This window comes from Chaetura pelagica, unplaced genomic scaffold, assembly GCF_000747805.2.
Source record: "Chaetura pelagica isolate M959 unplaced genomic scaffold, ChaPel_1.0 scaffold37, whole genome shotgun sequence".
NCBI lineage: Eukaryota > Metazoa > Chordata > Aves > Apodiformes > Apodidae > Chaetura > Chaetura pelagica.
Window position 1 is genome coordinate 4544403 of NW_009954567.1, and position 16364 is coordinate 4560766.

At 40.1% G+C, this 16364-nt stretch overlaps 1 protein-coding gene across 1 annotated transcript in view; it reads right to left on the reverse strand.

The window, feature by feature from the left end:
- Positions 1–5901: 5901 nt before the first annotated feature.
- CENPK (centromere protein K) overlaps positions 5902–16364 on the reverse strand; it is a 24870-nt gene continuing 14407 nt past the window's right edge. The window contains exons 6-10 of the mRNA XM_010005411.1: positions 15793–15875; positions 15575–15673; positions 15168–15312; positions 8820–8873; positions 5902–6060 (exon numbers count right to left, since the gene is read on the reverse strand). Of these exons, the coding sequence (XP_010003713.1) occupies positions 5902–6060; positions 8820–8873; positions 15168–15312; positions 15575–15673; positions 15793–15875 (540 nt within the window). The remainder of the gene's footprint in view (positions 6061–8819; positions 8874–15167; positions 15313–15574; positions 15674–15792; positions 15876–16364) is intronic.

A 16364-nucleotide genomic window follows, 5' to 3' on the forward strand; every position in this document is an offset into this window, starting at 1 on the left:
ATGATGTCATGTCTTAGCCAGTGGAAAAATGTGTCAGCTTTGTACCAGACCATTGGTTAGTGGAAATCAGAGAAGCATAGAATCATTTTGTTTGGCAAAGACCTCTAAGATCATCAAGTCCAACTGTTAACCAATCACACTGCCAAGTCCACCACTAAACCATGTCCCTAAGCAGTCCATCTACATCTCTTTTAAATACCCCTCCAGGGACACTATCTCTGCCACTTTCCCTTGCCAGCCTGTTCCAGTGCCTGACAGTGGAGATATTTTTTCTAATATCCAAGCTCTCCCTTGGTACACCCTGAGGTCATTCCCTCCCATCCTATCACCTGTTGCTTGGGAGAAGAGACCCACCCTCACCTCACTACAATCTCCCTTCATGTCGTGGTACAGACCAATAAGGTCTCCCTTCAGCCTCTTTTTCTCCAGGCTAAACAACCCCAGTTCCCTCAGCTGCTCCTCACAAGACTTGTGCTCCAGACTCTTCACCAGATTTGCTGCCCTTCTTTGGACTCTCTCCAGCACCTCAATGTCTTTCTTCTAGTGAGGGCCCAGAACTGAACACAGTACTGGAGGTGCAGCCTCACCAGTGCTGAGTACAGGGGGACAATCACTGCTCTAGTCCTGCTGGCTGCACTATTCCTGATGCAGACCAGGATGCTGTTGGCCTTCTTGGCTCATATCCAGCTGCTGTCAACCAACATCTCCAGGTCCTTTTCTTTGGGCAACTCTCCAGCCACTCTTCCCCAGGCCTGTAGCATTGCCTGGGGTTGTTGTGACCCAAAAGCAGGACCCAGCTCTTGGCCTTGTTGAACGTCATACAATTGGCCTCAGCCCATTCATCCAGCCAGTACAGATCCCTCTGTAGAGCCTTCCTACCCTCAAGCAGACCAGCACCCCCACCCAGTTGGTGTCATCTGCAGACTTACTGAGGGTGCACTTAATCCCCTTGTCCACCTCACTGATGAAGAGAACTGGCCCCAGTACTGAGCCCTGGGGAGCACCACTGGTGACCGTCTGCCAGCTGGATCTGACTCCCTTCTCCACAGCCTCTTGGGCCTGGCCATCCAGCCAGTTTCTTACCCAGTGAAGGACACACCTGTCCAAGCCATGAGCAGCCAGCTGCTCCAGGAGAATGCTGGGTCAAACAGTGTCCAAGGCTTTACTGAAGTCTGGGTAGACAATATCCATGGCCTTTCCCTCATCCACTAAGTGGGTGACCTTGTCATAGGAGGAGATCAGATGAGTAAAGCAGAACCTGCCTCTCATAAACCCACGCTGGCTGGGCCTGATCACCTGATTATCTTGTATGTGCCATGTGATGGCACTCAGGATGATCTGCTCCATCACCTTCCTGGCCTTTCCCAGTGCCAAGCTTAGACTGACAGGTTTGCAGTTCCCCAGATCCTCCTTCCAGCCCCTGTAGATGGGCATCACATCTTCCAATCTCTGGCCAACAGGGACCTCTCTGGTTAGCCAGGACTGTCAACAGATGATGGCAGGTGGCTTGGTGAGCACTTCTGCCACCTTCCTTGATATGCTTGTTTGGATTCCATCTGGACCCATAGACTTGTGTATGTCTAAGAGGTGTATTGGGTCACTGACCATTTCCCCTTGGGTTATGGGTGCTCCATTCTGCTCCCTGTCTCTGTCTTCCAGTTCAGGGGTCAGTACCCCAAGAGCAACCGGTTCTGCTACTAAAGACTGAGGCAAAGAAAGGATCAAGTACCTCAGCATTTTCCTCATCCTGTGTCACTGTCTTTCCCCCTGCATCCAGTCAGGGATGGGCATTCCCTTAGCCCTCCTTGTACTGCTTGTATGTGTATAGAAACACTTTTATTGTAGCCATGTTAAGGCCTAGTTGGGCTTTGGCTCTTCTGATTTTCTCCCTGCATAGCTTAACAACATCTTTGTAGTCCCCCTGAGTTGCCTGTCTCTTCTTGCAAAGGCCATGAATGCTCCTTTTTCTCCTGAGTTCCAACCAAAGCTCTCTGCTCAGCCAGGCTGGTTTTACTACCCCCTGGCTCCTCTTTCAGCACAAGGCCTGTTACCTGTGCCTTTAAGATTTCCTTCTGCAAGGGCACCAGCCTTTCTGGACTCCTTTGTCCTTCAGGACTGTCTCCCAGGGGACTGTTTCAATCAGTCTCCAGAACAGTACAGTCTGCCCTCTGGAAGTCCAGGGTGGCAGTTTTGCCAATCCCACTCTATTTTTCCAAGAATTGAAACTCTATCATTTATAAACACTATGCCCAAGACAGCTCCTACTGTTACATCACCCACAAGTCTTTTGTTCACAAGCTGTACGTCCAGTGGAGCACCTTCCCTAGTTGGCTCCCTCACAAGCTGTGTCAGGAAGTAATTTTCCACACACTGCAGGAACCAAAGTAGTAGTAGTTTATACTACTGATGGAAGATCATATTCCAGGCTTTTCTCGTAAGGAAGATCTGTTCTTCATTACTGCCTTAATCTTCCATTTACTTGCCAGGATTTTTCTAGGCGCTACATCTACCAGCCAGCTCTTTTTCAGTCTGAACCAGTTTCCCTTAAAAACTGATAATGCATTTTCATAGAATCATAGAATCACAGAACTATTCAAGTTGGAAAAGACCCTTGGAATCACCGAGTCCAACCGTCATTCCTACTCTACAAATTTCCCTTAAACCAATCCACCAAGACCATTTTACACCATGAGAGAAAATGGATTACCTCTTTATGCAGCTTCTCTTTTGCAGTAAGAAGTAACTTAACTGAGCCTAAGAAATAAGCTCTGTGTTGAAGCTTTGGGTTCTGATTGTGTCCTAGGCCTAAACTGGAATGCTTTCTGGAATGCAATAAGATACTGAGCCCCTCCAGGAGGGTCTCAAGGAGTATTTATGTATATCTTCTCGTGGTCCAACAATTAGCAGGATAGGAAATTCTGAAACAGCTGACTGCCACTTTAATAACCACTCATGAATCTAAATTCTACAAGCCAGGATGTTGGTTTTTTTCAATTGTATTTGAGTGTTATAACACATTTTCAGTCAGTGAGTTATTTAATTTAATATAAAGCTTTATATAGAGTGCTTTCTTTTCAATATATTCTAATAAGTTACTTGGATGAGACTTGATTTTGTGTTATGAAAAACAACAAAAATTGCACCTTCACTAGAGCACTCACTTGTAGACTATCTTATCTCCTCTCAGTGGTTTTGGTTGGTTGTCTTTGGTGGGGGAGGGGTGGCGTGAGGCAGCATGGGTTGATTGTTGTGTTTTTTTTTCTTTTTAAAACTAGAGAAGCTTCTTAGAATTTAACATTTTTTTCTTCACCTTACCAAAGTCACCACAGAAGCATGCATCCAGGTGAAGCATGCGTAAGGTGAAAGGATAGCAGAACGCAACGGATTTAAAAATAAAGAAAAAAAAATCTAACAAGACAGTGCTAGAAAGCAAAGTCAAGAAATGTAGCTATTCGAATACTTAATTGAAAATACTGTAAACTAAATGTGTATAGATTAGTCACACATTACAGCAAGACTTTGAATAATGGAGGGCAGTTGATCAAGCAGTACCAAGAAAAAAAAGTCATTGTTCATGCACTACAGCAAACAGTTAGTCTATACTCATGCCTAATCACCAGTTACATGGACAAAATTAACAGCATTTACTCAAAACCACTTTTTTTTTTTTTTTTTTTTCTTAACATTTAGAAGGGCTAAAACAGACAATTATGACAGACTGGAAAAGGGGAAACATTTTTTTAAAAAGGTAGAGCTGGATAATGACAGGCCAGTCAGTCTCATCTCAGTGCTGGAAAGATCATTGAGCAGATCCTCCTGGAAAGCTATGCTAAGGCAATGGAAAACAGTGGTGGCTGGTGACAGCCAACATAGCCTCATTAAAGGCAAATCATGCCTGACAAATTTGGTGGCCTTCTATGATGGGGGTTACAGTGTTAGCCGATAAGGGAAGAGCAACTGATGTAATCTACCTGGACTTGTACAAAGCATTAGATACTGTATCAGTATCCAACATCCATTTATCTTAAACTGGAGACACATGGACTGGACAGGTGCATAAGGTTGGATGGTCACATTCTGAAGAGTTGTGGTCAACTGCTCCATGTCTGAGTGCAGATCAGTGATGGGGGGAGACCAGTGACAAGTGGTGACCAGTCACGAGTGGTACCCCTCAGGAGTCTGTATTGGAACGAGCATTAACATTGTTGTCAGGGACAGACAGTGGGATCAAGGGCACCCTCAGCAAGTTTGCAGATGACACCAATCTGAGCACTGCAGTTGATACTCCAGAGGGAAGGGATGCCATCCACAGACCTTGACAGGCTTGAGAGTGGGCCCACGTGAACCTCAGAAAATTCAACAAGGCCCTAGCATGCAAGGTCCTGCACATGCATCGGGACAACTCCTGGTATCAGCAGAGGATGAAGGGATTGAGAGCAACCCTGAGAAGGTGGATGAAAAGCTGGACAAGAGCTGGCAATGTGCACTCACAGCCCAGAAAGCCAACTGTATCCTGGGCTACACCTAAGAAAGCATGGTCATCTAGTCAAAGGAGGTGATTCTCTCCTTCTACTTTGCCCAGACGAGACCCTACCAGGAGTACTGTATCCTATCCTGGAGCCCTCAGCACAAGACATGGAGCTGTTGGAACAGGTCCAGAGGAGGGCCACAAAAATTATCAGAGAGCTGGAACACCTCTCCTGTGAGGAACTGATAGAGTTGGGGGTGTTTAGCCAGAAGAAAAGGCTCCGGAGAGACCTTGTAGCAGCCTCCCAGTACCTGAAGGGGGCCTAAGGAAAGCTGGGGGAGATTTTATCAGGGAACATAGTGATAGGACAAGGAGTATGAAACTCGAAGAGTGGAAATTCAGGCTAGATAATTACAGGAAATTCTTTAGTGTGAGGCTGGTGAGACACTGGAACAGTTTGCCCAGGTATGTTGTGGATGCCCCTTCCCTGGAAGTGTTCCAAGGCCTGGTTGGATTGGGCTCTGAGCAGCCTGATCTAGTGGGAGGTGTCCCTCCCCATGGCAGGGCCATCAGAACTAGATAATTTTAAAGGTCTCTTCCAAACCAAACCATTCAGCAATTCTAGACAACCCTTCATTTTCTTGATAATGTAACAATTATTGAAGATCCTACTTAAATAAACTCAAGTCTGGTTAGTAAAAGGCTTGTTTTCCAAGGTTATAGTCCCTACAGATATGCAAGACTACAATACATGGACTACAATGATAGGGGTCATAGAAAAGCTGGTTAGGATAACTCATTTATTCAGAAGGTAACTCAATTGACAATTTAGAAACTGTACAAAATCAAGAGAGCAGAGATCTGCTATAAACCTTGATAAATTAGATCAAAGCAAAGATACTGTTGGACAATACAGCATAAAACAATATGAGCTGTTTAGGAAGCATACGGCTGTAGAGCAGCACAGTCAACATCTGCAGCCCTTTGTAGAGAAAGATGTGTCAGACTTCCTAAGTGTTTATCTTAAAACAAATACATTTGTTTGCAAAGGCTCTGGAAAAAACCGAAGCACATCCTTGAGATGCTGCTTCACTGTTAGTTCCAAGTATCTGCACCGCAATGTACAGGATGCCTGAGTTACTTAAAACTTTGCCTCTACAGAACAGCAAAATACTAAAGGAAACTGAAAAGAGCAAAAGCAATTTAGGGCATTAACATAAAAGAGAGGAGTAATGTATAGAACATTTTAAAATTTAAAAGGACTGCTAAACATCTTTACTTTGTCTATTACCTATATTTGCATCACAGTAAAGCAACTTTAAAAAACATTCAGCAAAAAAGAGGGTGCTGATTTGTTTAATAAGATTTTTTCCCAAGTGTATCTTAGGAACAGTACTGGTTCTTTTTGTTATAAAGTAAGTGTGTACGCCACACTACATGTAAAAGGCTTCCAGGCGTATTCTGTTTGGATCTTCTGGATGTCTCGTGGCGATTCCATATCGCAGCAGCAGCTCAATATAAGGTGGCCAAAATGAGTCCTTGATTGCTATGTAGGGTTCATGTGGTGTGCTCATTAATTTGTTTATAAGAATCTAGAAGACCAAAAGGATAAGACTTAGGAAACTACGAGAATAGCTAGATTATTTTTTCTCCTTTAACTAAATTTACAAAAATTATCACAATACGACACTTATGTAGGTAATAGAAGAAATACAAGACTACAGGAGAAACAAGACCAGATCAAGGTAGAAGTAAAATGAAGAACCTTGAATTAATTAATTTTTTTAAACGTAAAAATTAAAACCAGAATTCTCCTTTTTTTCCAGATGAATTTTTTCACCATCTGTAAAAATTCTTAGTTGATTTTATACTGTGTAACTAAAAACTCCGTGCCTACTGTGCCTAAAAACTCTGAACATGAAAGCGATAAATCCTTATATAATTAATCTTTAAATCAGTATCTGTTAATTTAAGATGAAAAGTACTAAATAAGAGGGAAAGGTAGATTTTTGGAAATCACTTGCCTCAAAACCATGACCTACTGCCAACAAATCACTGTCCCTCACTTTTTCAGATTTTAGCAGAGGACAATGTCCACCTTAATTTTTTTCTAAATTTCATCCAATAATAAGCTAAAAAAAGCCAAACCTGTCCTCTTAGATTGAGAAGAATTACCTTTCTTGTGTTCTATGTCCTTCTGTAGGTAGTGCTAGATATAATTAAGTTTGCACTGGTGAAAAGTTAAACACCATAGTCCTAGTTTAAGTTCACTACATTTCCAAATAAAATATTTATGCTCATCTCGCAAATGGATTATCCAAATTTGTAATAGCACTTCTTGTTTGGGCAGAACAAGGACCGTACAACATTTAACTCCTTTGTTCCTTATCCAAATATAGATTTACAGAGTTAAAAACAAATATAAATGTTGACTTTTTTTTTAATGTTCTTGGAGACCGTGATTATGCCATCATCAACAGTGAATACTGCAGATATTAGAGAAGAAATAATCTTACCCATCCCATTGTGCTCTCTCTACTCATCCCAGATTATTTAATCTTCCTATCAGAGCTTCTAAATTTTATAGCTTTCCTAATTTCAGCATTCTGGCCGCATCTTTACTGCTAAAAAAACCCTCAAAATCCTCACTAGCAGACTTTACTATTTTTTCACCCACTGCTAAAAAATAAACAAAACCCCAAAAACTCTCTCTTTTCTTTTTTCAGAGCATTCTGAAGATTTATTCCAGTATAAGCCTTTTGTACTTGTCTGCCCAAATTGTGAATATTTACTCAAAATGTGTTATTTCAGATTGTTACTTGGTCTTTTTTGACATCTGATATTCCAAAATAAGCTTTAAAGTAAAGTAGCATAATAAAAAACCTGAGGTTTTGCATGAGAAAAGTTTACTGCTTGCTTACTTCTTATACTAATTTAATTAAATAGCTACTGATATACCTAAATATAAGTGTATACACTTTGCTTGTCAAAGTTGATTTATCAGAAATGTACACTTTAATTATTTAACAAAACACACTGAGGTTCAACAGACATGGTTAAGAACAGATGCACTGATTGCAATTCTGTGAATTAATTACATTTTTGTAACTGCAAATCTTAAATCTGCAATTATAATAAAAGGCAACTTTGCATTTGTTTCTTTAAGAAACTGTTATGTGTATCTAAGAAAACACTTGAAATTTAACAGATGCTTGAAGCTAGAATCAAGTTGCTCAACAACAACAAAAAATCCCATAAAACAAAGATAAGGGAATTTGATACTTTATGCCAAGATAGTTAAAATTAAAAATAAGTCTGAGTTCTTGTTCTTCCAAGTGGAAATGAGACATTAGTTGGATGTGTTCACATTTTGAGATTAGAAATGTCAGAAAAACATGAAGAGCAATTTTAAAGCATTGGAAGAGCTTTACAATTTGAATTCCATAGGGAATGTGGTTATTTTAAATTATCATCTGTTTGCAAACTCTGCATAATTTGGCATGAGTGGGCATGCTGAGATACTCAAAGCATGTAAAATAATTTTGATTATATAAGCCTAAAGTCTGGGCTTTAAAGTAAAGTACAACAATGTCATGGTGACCAGATCACAGCATCTTAATACAAGAAAGTTGTTATTCATCAAATTCTCCCTTAGAAAAAAAAAAATTACCCCCCAGTGAGGTCTTACGCCGATGCTGACAACTGCCTGAACAGTAAGGATGGAGGAAGAGTGAGAATTTCACTTCAAATACCACATTTAAGACAAGAAGGAACAACGCTAATGAAAAGCTTTTTAATACTTCTTCAAAATTATACAAATTCATAAACTGCATAGTGATTAAAAATATACATTAAGCAATGCTGGCATACTTACAAAATCAGTTAGAAAAGTATGAATCAGGTTAATTGATCTAATCCCATGAGAAAATAATCCAGTTAATAAATAAGACTATACATTAGTTGATCCTTCTGTAACTATATATTTCAGAAATACTTTTATTGAAACAGTACAAAAAATAGCAGGAAATAGAGCAATTTACATGTTTGGTAAGCATAAAGTTTTTCTCCATTAATATGAGCCACTGAAGCTCATAAAACTAGGAATAATCATTCTCTGCCCTAAACTGAAGAGTTAGTTATCTAAATTATTGCCACATCTCTTGTAAAAAAGTGGGGTTTTAATTTTAGAGGAATGAAAATAGAAATCTGATATAACACTTAAAACTTGCTATTTTTCCACTTAACAATCTTAACTGTACGTTTTATACTGTTATTTATTTTATTAATATAAAATTATAAAATCTGAGTATTGGAAACCCCCCCAAATCTCAACAAAACCAAACAATCTTACCTCTAAAAGTTCCTGCAGTGTTATCAGCTCTACATCTGGCTGTTCAGAAGCAATCTGCAAAGGTAACCACCCCCCCAGCCAAAACTGTATTGTCAGGAAAAATATTTGACAAAAATATATCAACAAAGAAAAATAATCACATAGTCACACAATTATTTGATGGCATAGAACACAACAGACGAACACTTTGACTTAGATTTAGTCAAGAAAAAAACCCACAAGGTAGTACTTAAATCATTCATATACCAGTTCAATATTATTACACTTCAAATGTAATATTTTAAGAAATTAATTATTATAAAATATTAATCTTACCTGAGCATAGTATATCTACCCAGTTTTACATTTAAATAAAAGTACATCATATTTATAAGTGTAGTACAATGCAAAACATTCTATGAATATGATTGGGTACAAAATGAAAATAATAAAAGTAAAATTATAAAAATAAATAAAACAATTAAAAAAGAGCCAGGAAGAATCTCCATCCCTTACGGGATATGGCAGGGGACATTGCAGGCATGAGGAAGAGGCCGAGATACTTAATGCCTTCTTTGACTCTGTCTTTAATAGTCAGAACAGCTTCCCCCAGGGTGTTCAGCCTCCTGAGCTGGAAGATAAGGATGGAGAGCAGAACAACCCCCCCATGATCCAGGAGGAAGTAGTTAATGATCTGCTTCTACATCTGAACACTCACAGGTCTATGGGGCCGGATGGGACTCACCCAAGAGTACCCAGGGAGCTGGCAGGGGATTTTGCTGAGCATCTATTCATCATTGATCCACAATCCTGATCACCAGGGGAGGTCCTGAATGACTGGAGGGTGGCTAATGTGACACCCATCTACAAGAAGGGCTGGAAGGAGGATCTGGGGAACTACTGACCTGTCAGCCTGACCTTGGTACTGGGAAAGACCGTGGAGAGGCTCATCTGGATTGAGCTCACACAGCAAGCGCGGGGCAGCCACGGGATCAGAACCAGCCAGCATGGGTTTATGAAAAGAAGGTCTTGCTTGACCCACCTGCTCTCTTCCTATGACCATGTGACCCACGTTTTGGATGAGGGGAAGGCTGTGGATGTTTTCTACTTGGACTTTGGTAAGGCCTTTGGCACAGTCTCCCTCAGCATTCTCCTGGAGAAGCTGGAGAATCATGGCACAGACAAGTGTACACTTCACTGGGTACAAAACTGGCTGGGTTGCCCAGAGAGTTGTGGTAAATGGGGTCAAATCTAGTTGGTGGCCAGTCACCAGTGGTGTTCCTCAGGGCTCAGTTTTAAAGTCAACCTTGTTCAACATCTTTATCGATGATCTGGATGAGGGGATTGAGTGCACCCTCAGTAGGTTTGCAGAAGACACCAAACTGGGGGGGAGTGGGTGGGAAGGCTCTGCAGAGGGACCTGGACAGGCTGGATCAATGGGCCAGGGCCAAGGCCAATAGCATGAGGTTAAAATAAGGCCAGGTGCCAGGTCCTGCATTGTGGTCATAACAACCCCAGGCAATGCTACAGGCTTGGGGAAGAATGGTTGGAGAGCTGCTCTGAAAAGGACCTGGGGATGTTGGCTGACAGCCAGCTGAATGTGAGCCAGCAGTGTGCCTATAAACTGATACGGATTCCTTAGGCAACAATGCCAATAAAACTGCTCGTGCTGTTGCATAGTTAACCCCAAATGTTTTATTCTTCAGTTTTATCCCTTTTGCCCTTCCAATTCACATTCAACAAAATACAGGAGGACAATACAGCACTGATGGCTGCTTACGCAGCACTGCTGTTGCATCTGTTAATTTCAGACCTAAGATTTTAATAGATATGCAGCACCTTATACAAGCTCCACTTCAGAAGTGGAGAACAGAAGAAGACTACAAACAATAAAGAAAAATTTTTCAAAGGCAAGTTCTGGCTCCGTTTTTCCAGCCACAGTTCTTCTCACCTTCAGAAAGCCACAAGGGGGAGACACTGTCTGCTCCATGGAACTCTTCCTAACTGAGGAGCTAGGGCTCAATAATGCCCATCTTTGTGCTTTTGTCTTGCTACTAGGCTGAGGAAAAAGAATCTAACAAGCTACAAAAGCCTCCTAGAAGCAATCATAAAGATAATTCAGCTGTTGTACTTCCCTGGCCAAAAATACTACTTTGAAATGTGAATACTGACCACCTATCTAAGTTTAAAAGTTGAAATTCAATTATGACTTCAATAGTTATTAAAACTGACACAAAAGGAAAAAATCCTAAGAATATTAGTGTGAAGAGGTTTGTACTCTCCCAGAATTTGCAAACTTGTTTTGCTAGTTTTATAAAATACCTTGTGTATATTCTTTTGTAACATTACATATTTTAAATATCACCAATATAAAAATACTAATTGATGCTTAGAAAGTCAGTTTTAAGAAGGCTGCTTAGCATTTATTTATTTAACCTGAAAGGTCCCTTTTTCTTCCTTTCATGACATAGATTGGCATAAATAATATTCCTCAACATAGGAATTTTTTTATTTCTTATCTTGAAAAATCTCATCAGATATTTAAATGCAAGATAGTTCTTACCTCAGTCACTACCTAAGCTAAGGTGTTGGACCATGGTAGCAGAAGCTAACTTGGGCTTCTTGTGATTCAAGTCTTCCCTCCCATTCCCAATCCCAGGTGAAGGTGCCTGGCAAAAGGATAGTGGAACCAAAACATTGAGGCTTGGAGCACTCCATACTACTTTGGAGTCATGCCGTAGATGTCAGCCCCACACTTCTGCCCTCACACAGAACCACTGAGAACACAAGAAGTTTCCACAAAGTGAAGAAAATAATTGATGTACAGAGTTAAAGAGTTTGGTGCCTTCAAGAGCACTGAACCAAGCTGACATTAAATGAGAATAATGTGTTTCCCCAAATCAATATTGCAGGAAGTTTCATTGTGGTGGACATCATCTGCCTAGATTTCTCCAAGGCTTTGACACAGTCCCCTGCAACCTCCTCCTGGAGAAACTGACTTGTTATGGCCTTGACAAGCGGTCTGTGCAGTGGGTGGGGAACTGGCTGACAGACCATAACCAGAGGGTGACAGTAAATAGTTCCTCCTCAAACTGGCAACCAGTCACAAGTGAAGTCCCCCAGGGATCAATATCGGACCCAGTGCTGTTTAATATCTTCATAAGTGAGCTGGATGTTGGGATCAGAGGCACCCTGATGAAGTTTGCTGACAACACCAAGATGAGCTGAGAGGTTGACACTCCAGAAGGGAGAGTCACCCTCCAGGATGACCTAGGCAGGCAGCAGGAGTGGGCTAGCAGGAACCTTATGAAGTTCAACAGGGAGAAGTGCAAGGTCTTACACCTGGGAACACATAAACCAGGAGCACAGTTCAGACTGGGATCCACCTGGCTGGAGAGCAGCCCTGTGGAAAGGGAGCTGGGGTCTTGGTGGATAACAGGTTCAAATGAGTGAGCAGTGAGCTGCAGCAGCAAAGAAAGTCAACAGGATGCTGGGCTGCATCAACAAGGACATCATCAGCAGAGATAGAGAAGTCATCATCCTGCTCTACTTGGTGCTTGTCAGACCACGCCTGGAATATCGTGTTCAGTTTTGGTCCCTGCTCTACAAAAAGGATGGGACAGGCTTGAGAGGGGCCACAGAAGGGCCAGAAGGATGATCAGAGGACTGGAGGACCTGCCCTATGAGGAGAGGCTGAGAAAACTGAGTTTGTTCAGCCTTGAGAAGAGAAGTCTTTGGGGAGACTTCATTACCATGTTCCAGTACTTAAAGGGTGGCTACCCTTTAAGAAGATGGAGACTACCTATTTACAGGGAGTTACGTGGAAAAGGCAAGGAATAATGGGCACAAGTTGCTCCTAGGGAGATTCTGATTGGACATAAGAGGTAGATTTTTCACCTTGAGGACACTCAAACCTTGGAATAGTCTCCCAAGGGAAGTGGTTAGTTTTAAGTCTCAGCTTGACAGGGTGCTAAGCCATCTCATATAAACTATAGTAGTACCTAGAAACGTTGGACCAGATGATCCTTGAGGTCCTTTCTGACCTGGCATTCTATGATTCATTGCCAATTCCCTCAATTTGTATTTCTGGCACAATAAAGAAAACTGAATAGGTGAAAATGGCACTCTCCCCTGCCTTCACAGTTAATCGCCTAGATACAGATTATGGGGGACCTGCAGTTAAGCCAATGAGATCCACCTGAGTAAGAAGATAGAGAAGAAGCTATGACTTCATGAGGGGTAGAAAAGACTTGTCAGAAAATGAACTGTGTTTAAGAGTTCAGGAAATGCACAGATAAAATTCAAACTAAGACAAAACAAGACCTACTTGGAAATTTATCAAAATAAATTTTACAGTTAAATAAAATAAAGTAAAAAGGCAGAAGTTGAGAGAAGGGATTGATTAATCCCAAACTTCTTGTGTGATTTTTTATTTTATTAAGAAAAATTGCATGAAGGAGAGATGAAGGCAGGGTAACAAGAATTTCTGACAGTCAATACAACTGTGGCTGAAAAAAGTGAAGCAGTTGCTTTTGCTGCGGGGCAGGGATTTTACATAAAATCTTCCTCAGAAATCCAAAATACACACATGAATTTACTGTTTCTCACATTTAAAACGCAGATGGTATGACCAGGAGCAACTTGTTCAGCTTTGACACTGGCACCACCTTGATGATGGTGTTAGAATGGAAGATCTCCAGAGGTCACTTTTAGTCTTTAAAGGGAGCAAATAAATTGGTGTATCTCATTATAGGAAATGTATTTTAAGGAAATAATTTTTACATATATATTCACACAAATAATGGATTATAGCTTAAAATGCATCTGAGAAAGTCATTCGTGTTTGAAGAGCCATGTCCTAGAACAATTTTAAGATAAGTAAGAAACAGCAAAAAGGGAGATAATGTATCAGGTTGAAATCAAGAAATATGAAACAAAGATGACTGTTAATTAAATCCCTGAAGCTTTAGTTTCTTGGTGTTGGAACAAAATGTATTGTATTTAGTAACAGCAGTAAACTGGAAGCCACAGAGATGCAGAAGAGCTAAAACAGAATAGGACATGTTAAGATGGTTGAGTAAAACTTTGAAAATGGACATCACACCTTGAAGGTTCCATTTGATATTTTTACGGGCAAAGCATGTACTTCTATGCAAAACCAACTTTTTTAAAAATTAAAAGCTCAGAGTTCAGTGAAAAATAACAGGAATAATAAGACAAGAGTGTAACCATTTGCTTTTGTGGCAACTGTGAGCTAGTAGTTTTGTTTATAATACTGTTTTTTACCAGGTTCCAAAAAAGATTAATCCAAGCAGAAGCAAATACAGAAAATGTATTTATTAGGATAAGCTAAGGAATTGGAAAAAAATATCTTACAAGAGAAGAACAAGAAAACTTTGCTAGTTCAGTTAGCAAAACAAAGAAAGAGAAGGTATAAGTTCGCTAACTTTAAACATACCAGGAGAAATAAACACAAGAAAAAGTGCTTGTTCTAAGGACAATACTAGTGTGAGAACATAAGGATTTGTGTTAGACATTAATAAATTTAGAAACTGTCTAGTAACTTCCAGTCTAACTGGAGTACTGAGACACTACAGCAAACCTAAGAGAAACAGTAGTAACAAAAACAATTTGTTATAAAATAGAGCTCAATGAGAATATTACAGAAATTATCTTATGTGGTTGCCTGAAATAAGAGTGAACTGGATTTAAAAAATCCTTTCTATTTCTGCGTTCTTATGCATATCTTAAGTAAAAATGAATCACAGCCTTTTTTGTAACTATTCTTTCAAATCATAATGGCAAGAAGTGTATTTTTACTGCAGACTTTGAATTTATTATGCAAAATACTCCCTGACTGCCTGTTTTCCCTAAAGTTTCAGGATAATCTTTGGCTCAGTTTGTCTGAACAGAAACTGATGGTTAACATTCCAAACTACACTGTAATTATAAACACTTGTCATTATTGTTCCAAACCCATTGTTAGACAATTAAAATTTGCTTTGCCAAGGAAAATAAGAATCCACTTGCCGAGTCCAGTAAAAGAGAAAATGGAAAAACTCAGAGTGGACCCCTCAGCATTTCCAAATTTGACACAGCTTGCAGTTCAGTAAGAAATACAATACAGTGCTATGCATCTCACTGGGTAAAGGATATATGCATTACAAAAGAAAATATCCAGCTGGGAACAGCCTTAGATAATATAAACCAACCCAAAAAACATCAATTAAAACCTAAAGGATGAGCTGTAAGAACTCTTACTTATTTCAAACTATAGCTGCGTATTCTTTGCTAGCCAATTTAGGAAGACATTGCATCTAACTAAATAGAAATTGAACATGCCAAATTAAATAGTGAAGAAAATCTTACCTTACTGTTTTTAGCATTTCTGCCTTTCTCTGGATGGGGGAAGTGTTGTGACAGGAAGTCACCCAGAGCATTCAAAATGTCTTCCTTATACATCTTCAATTTCAGTGCTTGAGTTTGCACTTCATATAATAGCCTACCACTAAAACTAATAAAAATATAGCAATATTACAGTCAATAATGTTCTTAAGTAAAAAGTGTCCTTGTTTTCTACTGTTACAAGTTCAGCATCTTAAGTCACAGTATATAAGCAGATAGTAGCAACGATTTCCATGTTTCAAATATGGATTGCAGAGTTATTATTCAATCTATTTAACAAAACAAGGAGTATGTTTTAAGAGTTTGTTTGGTCACTTGCTCTTGCTAATATTTAAATTATCCAATACAAAACCTCAACACTGTAGAAATACCTTGTTTTGGAAAGTTCTTTAGCTTGAGTTTTTGTCTCCTCTTCAATTCCATTAAGAGTATTTAGTATCTTCTGCTGTTCATCATACCACTGCTGCTCTCTTTAAAACATGCACATAAGAAATAGCACAACAGATAAGCAGACTTCCTGGACAGTCAAAAAACCCCTATGTATGCTAAAAAAGCTTACAGCATTTGTAAGTCCAAATGATTGTATTACCGTTTCAGATCTTCTTCCAGACGTTTATTCTTTAACTGAGCTGTTGACAGCATCATTTCAAGATTATTCTTTACTTTCTGCAACTATAAGGAAGTAAAAATAAATGCACAGTTTGCAGGTACCCCAGTCTGTAGTGTTAGTTCTATGTAAGACAGGAGATGGTTCTTCCAAGAAGAAGGTTGCACCAGTCAACACCCAGGATGGTGCATCAAACTCTAATGCTCAACCTTAGAGATGCCCTGCCTCCAGCCAGGGGAGGAGAGGGACAACTGAGTTTACTGAACTATAGAACAACCTTCTCCTATCCATCATGCCACCAATGTGACTTGGAGTAAATGGACTGCCTTAATCACCCAGAGAGCCCGAATAGGAAGACCTAATTGTCCAGGTCTTGTGGAAGCAATTACAAACTGGCCAGAAGGCACAGACTTTGGAATGCCACCACAAGAAGTGGTGAGACATGCTCAAGAAGCTCCACCATATGATCATCTACCAGAGACTGAGAAACAATTTGCTCTTTTCACCAATGGCTCCTGTCGTCTTGTAGGGAACCACCGGAAGTGGAAAGCTGC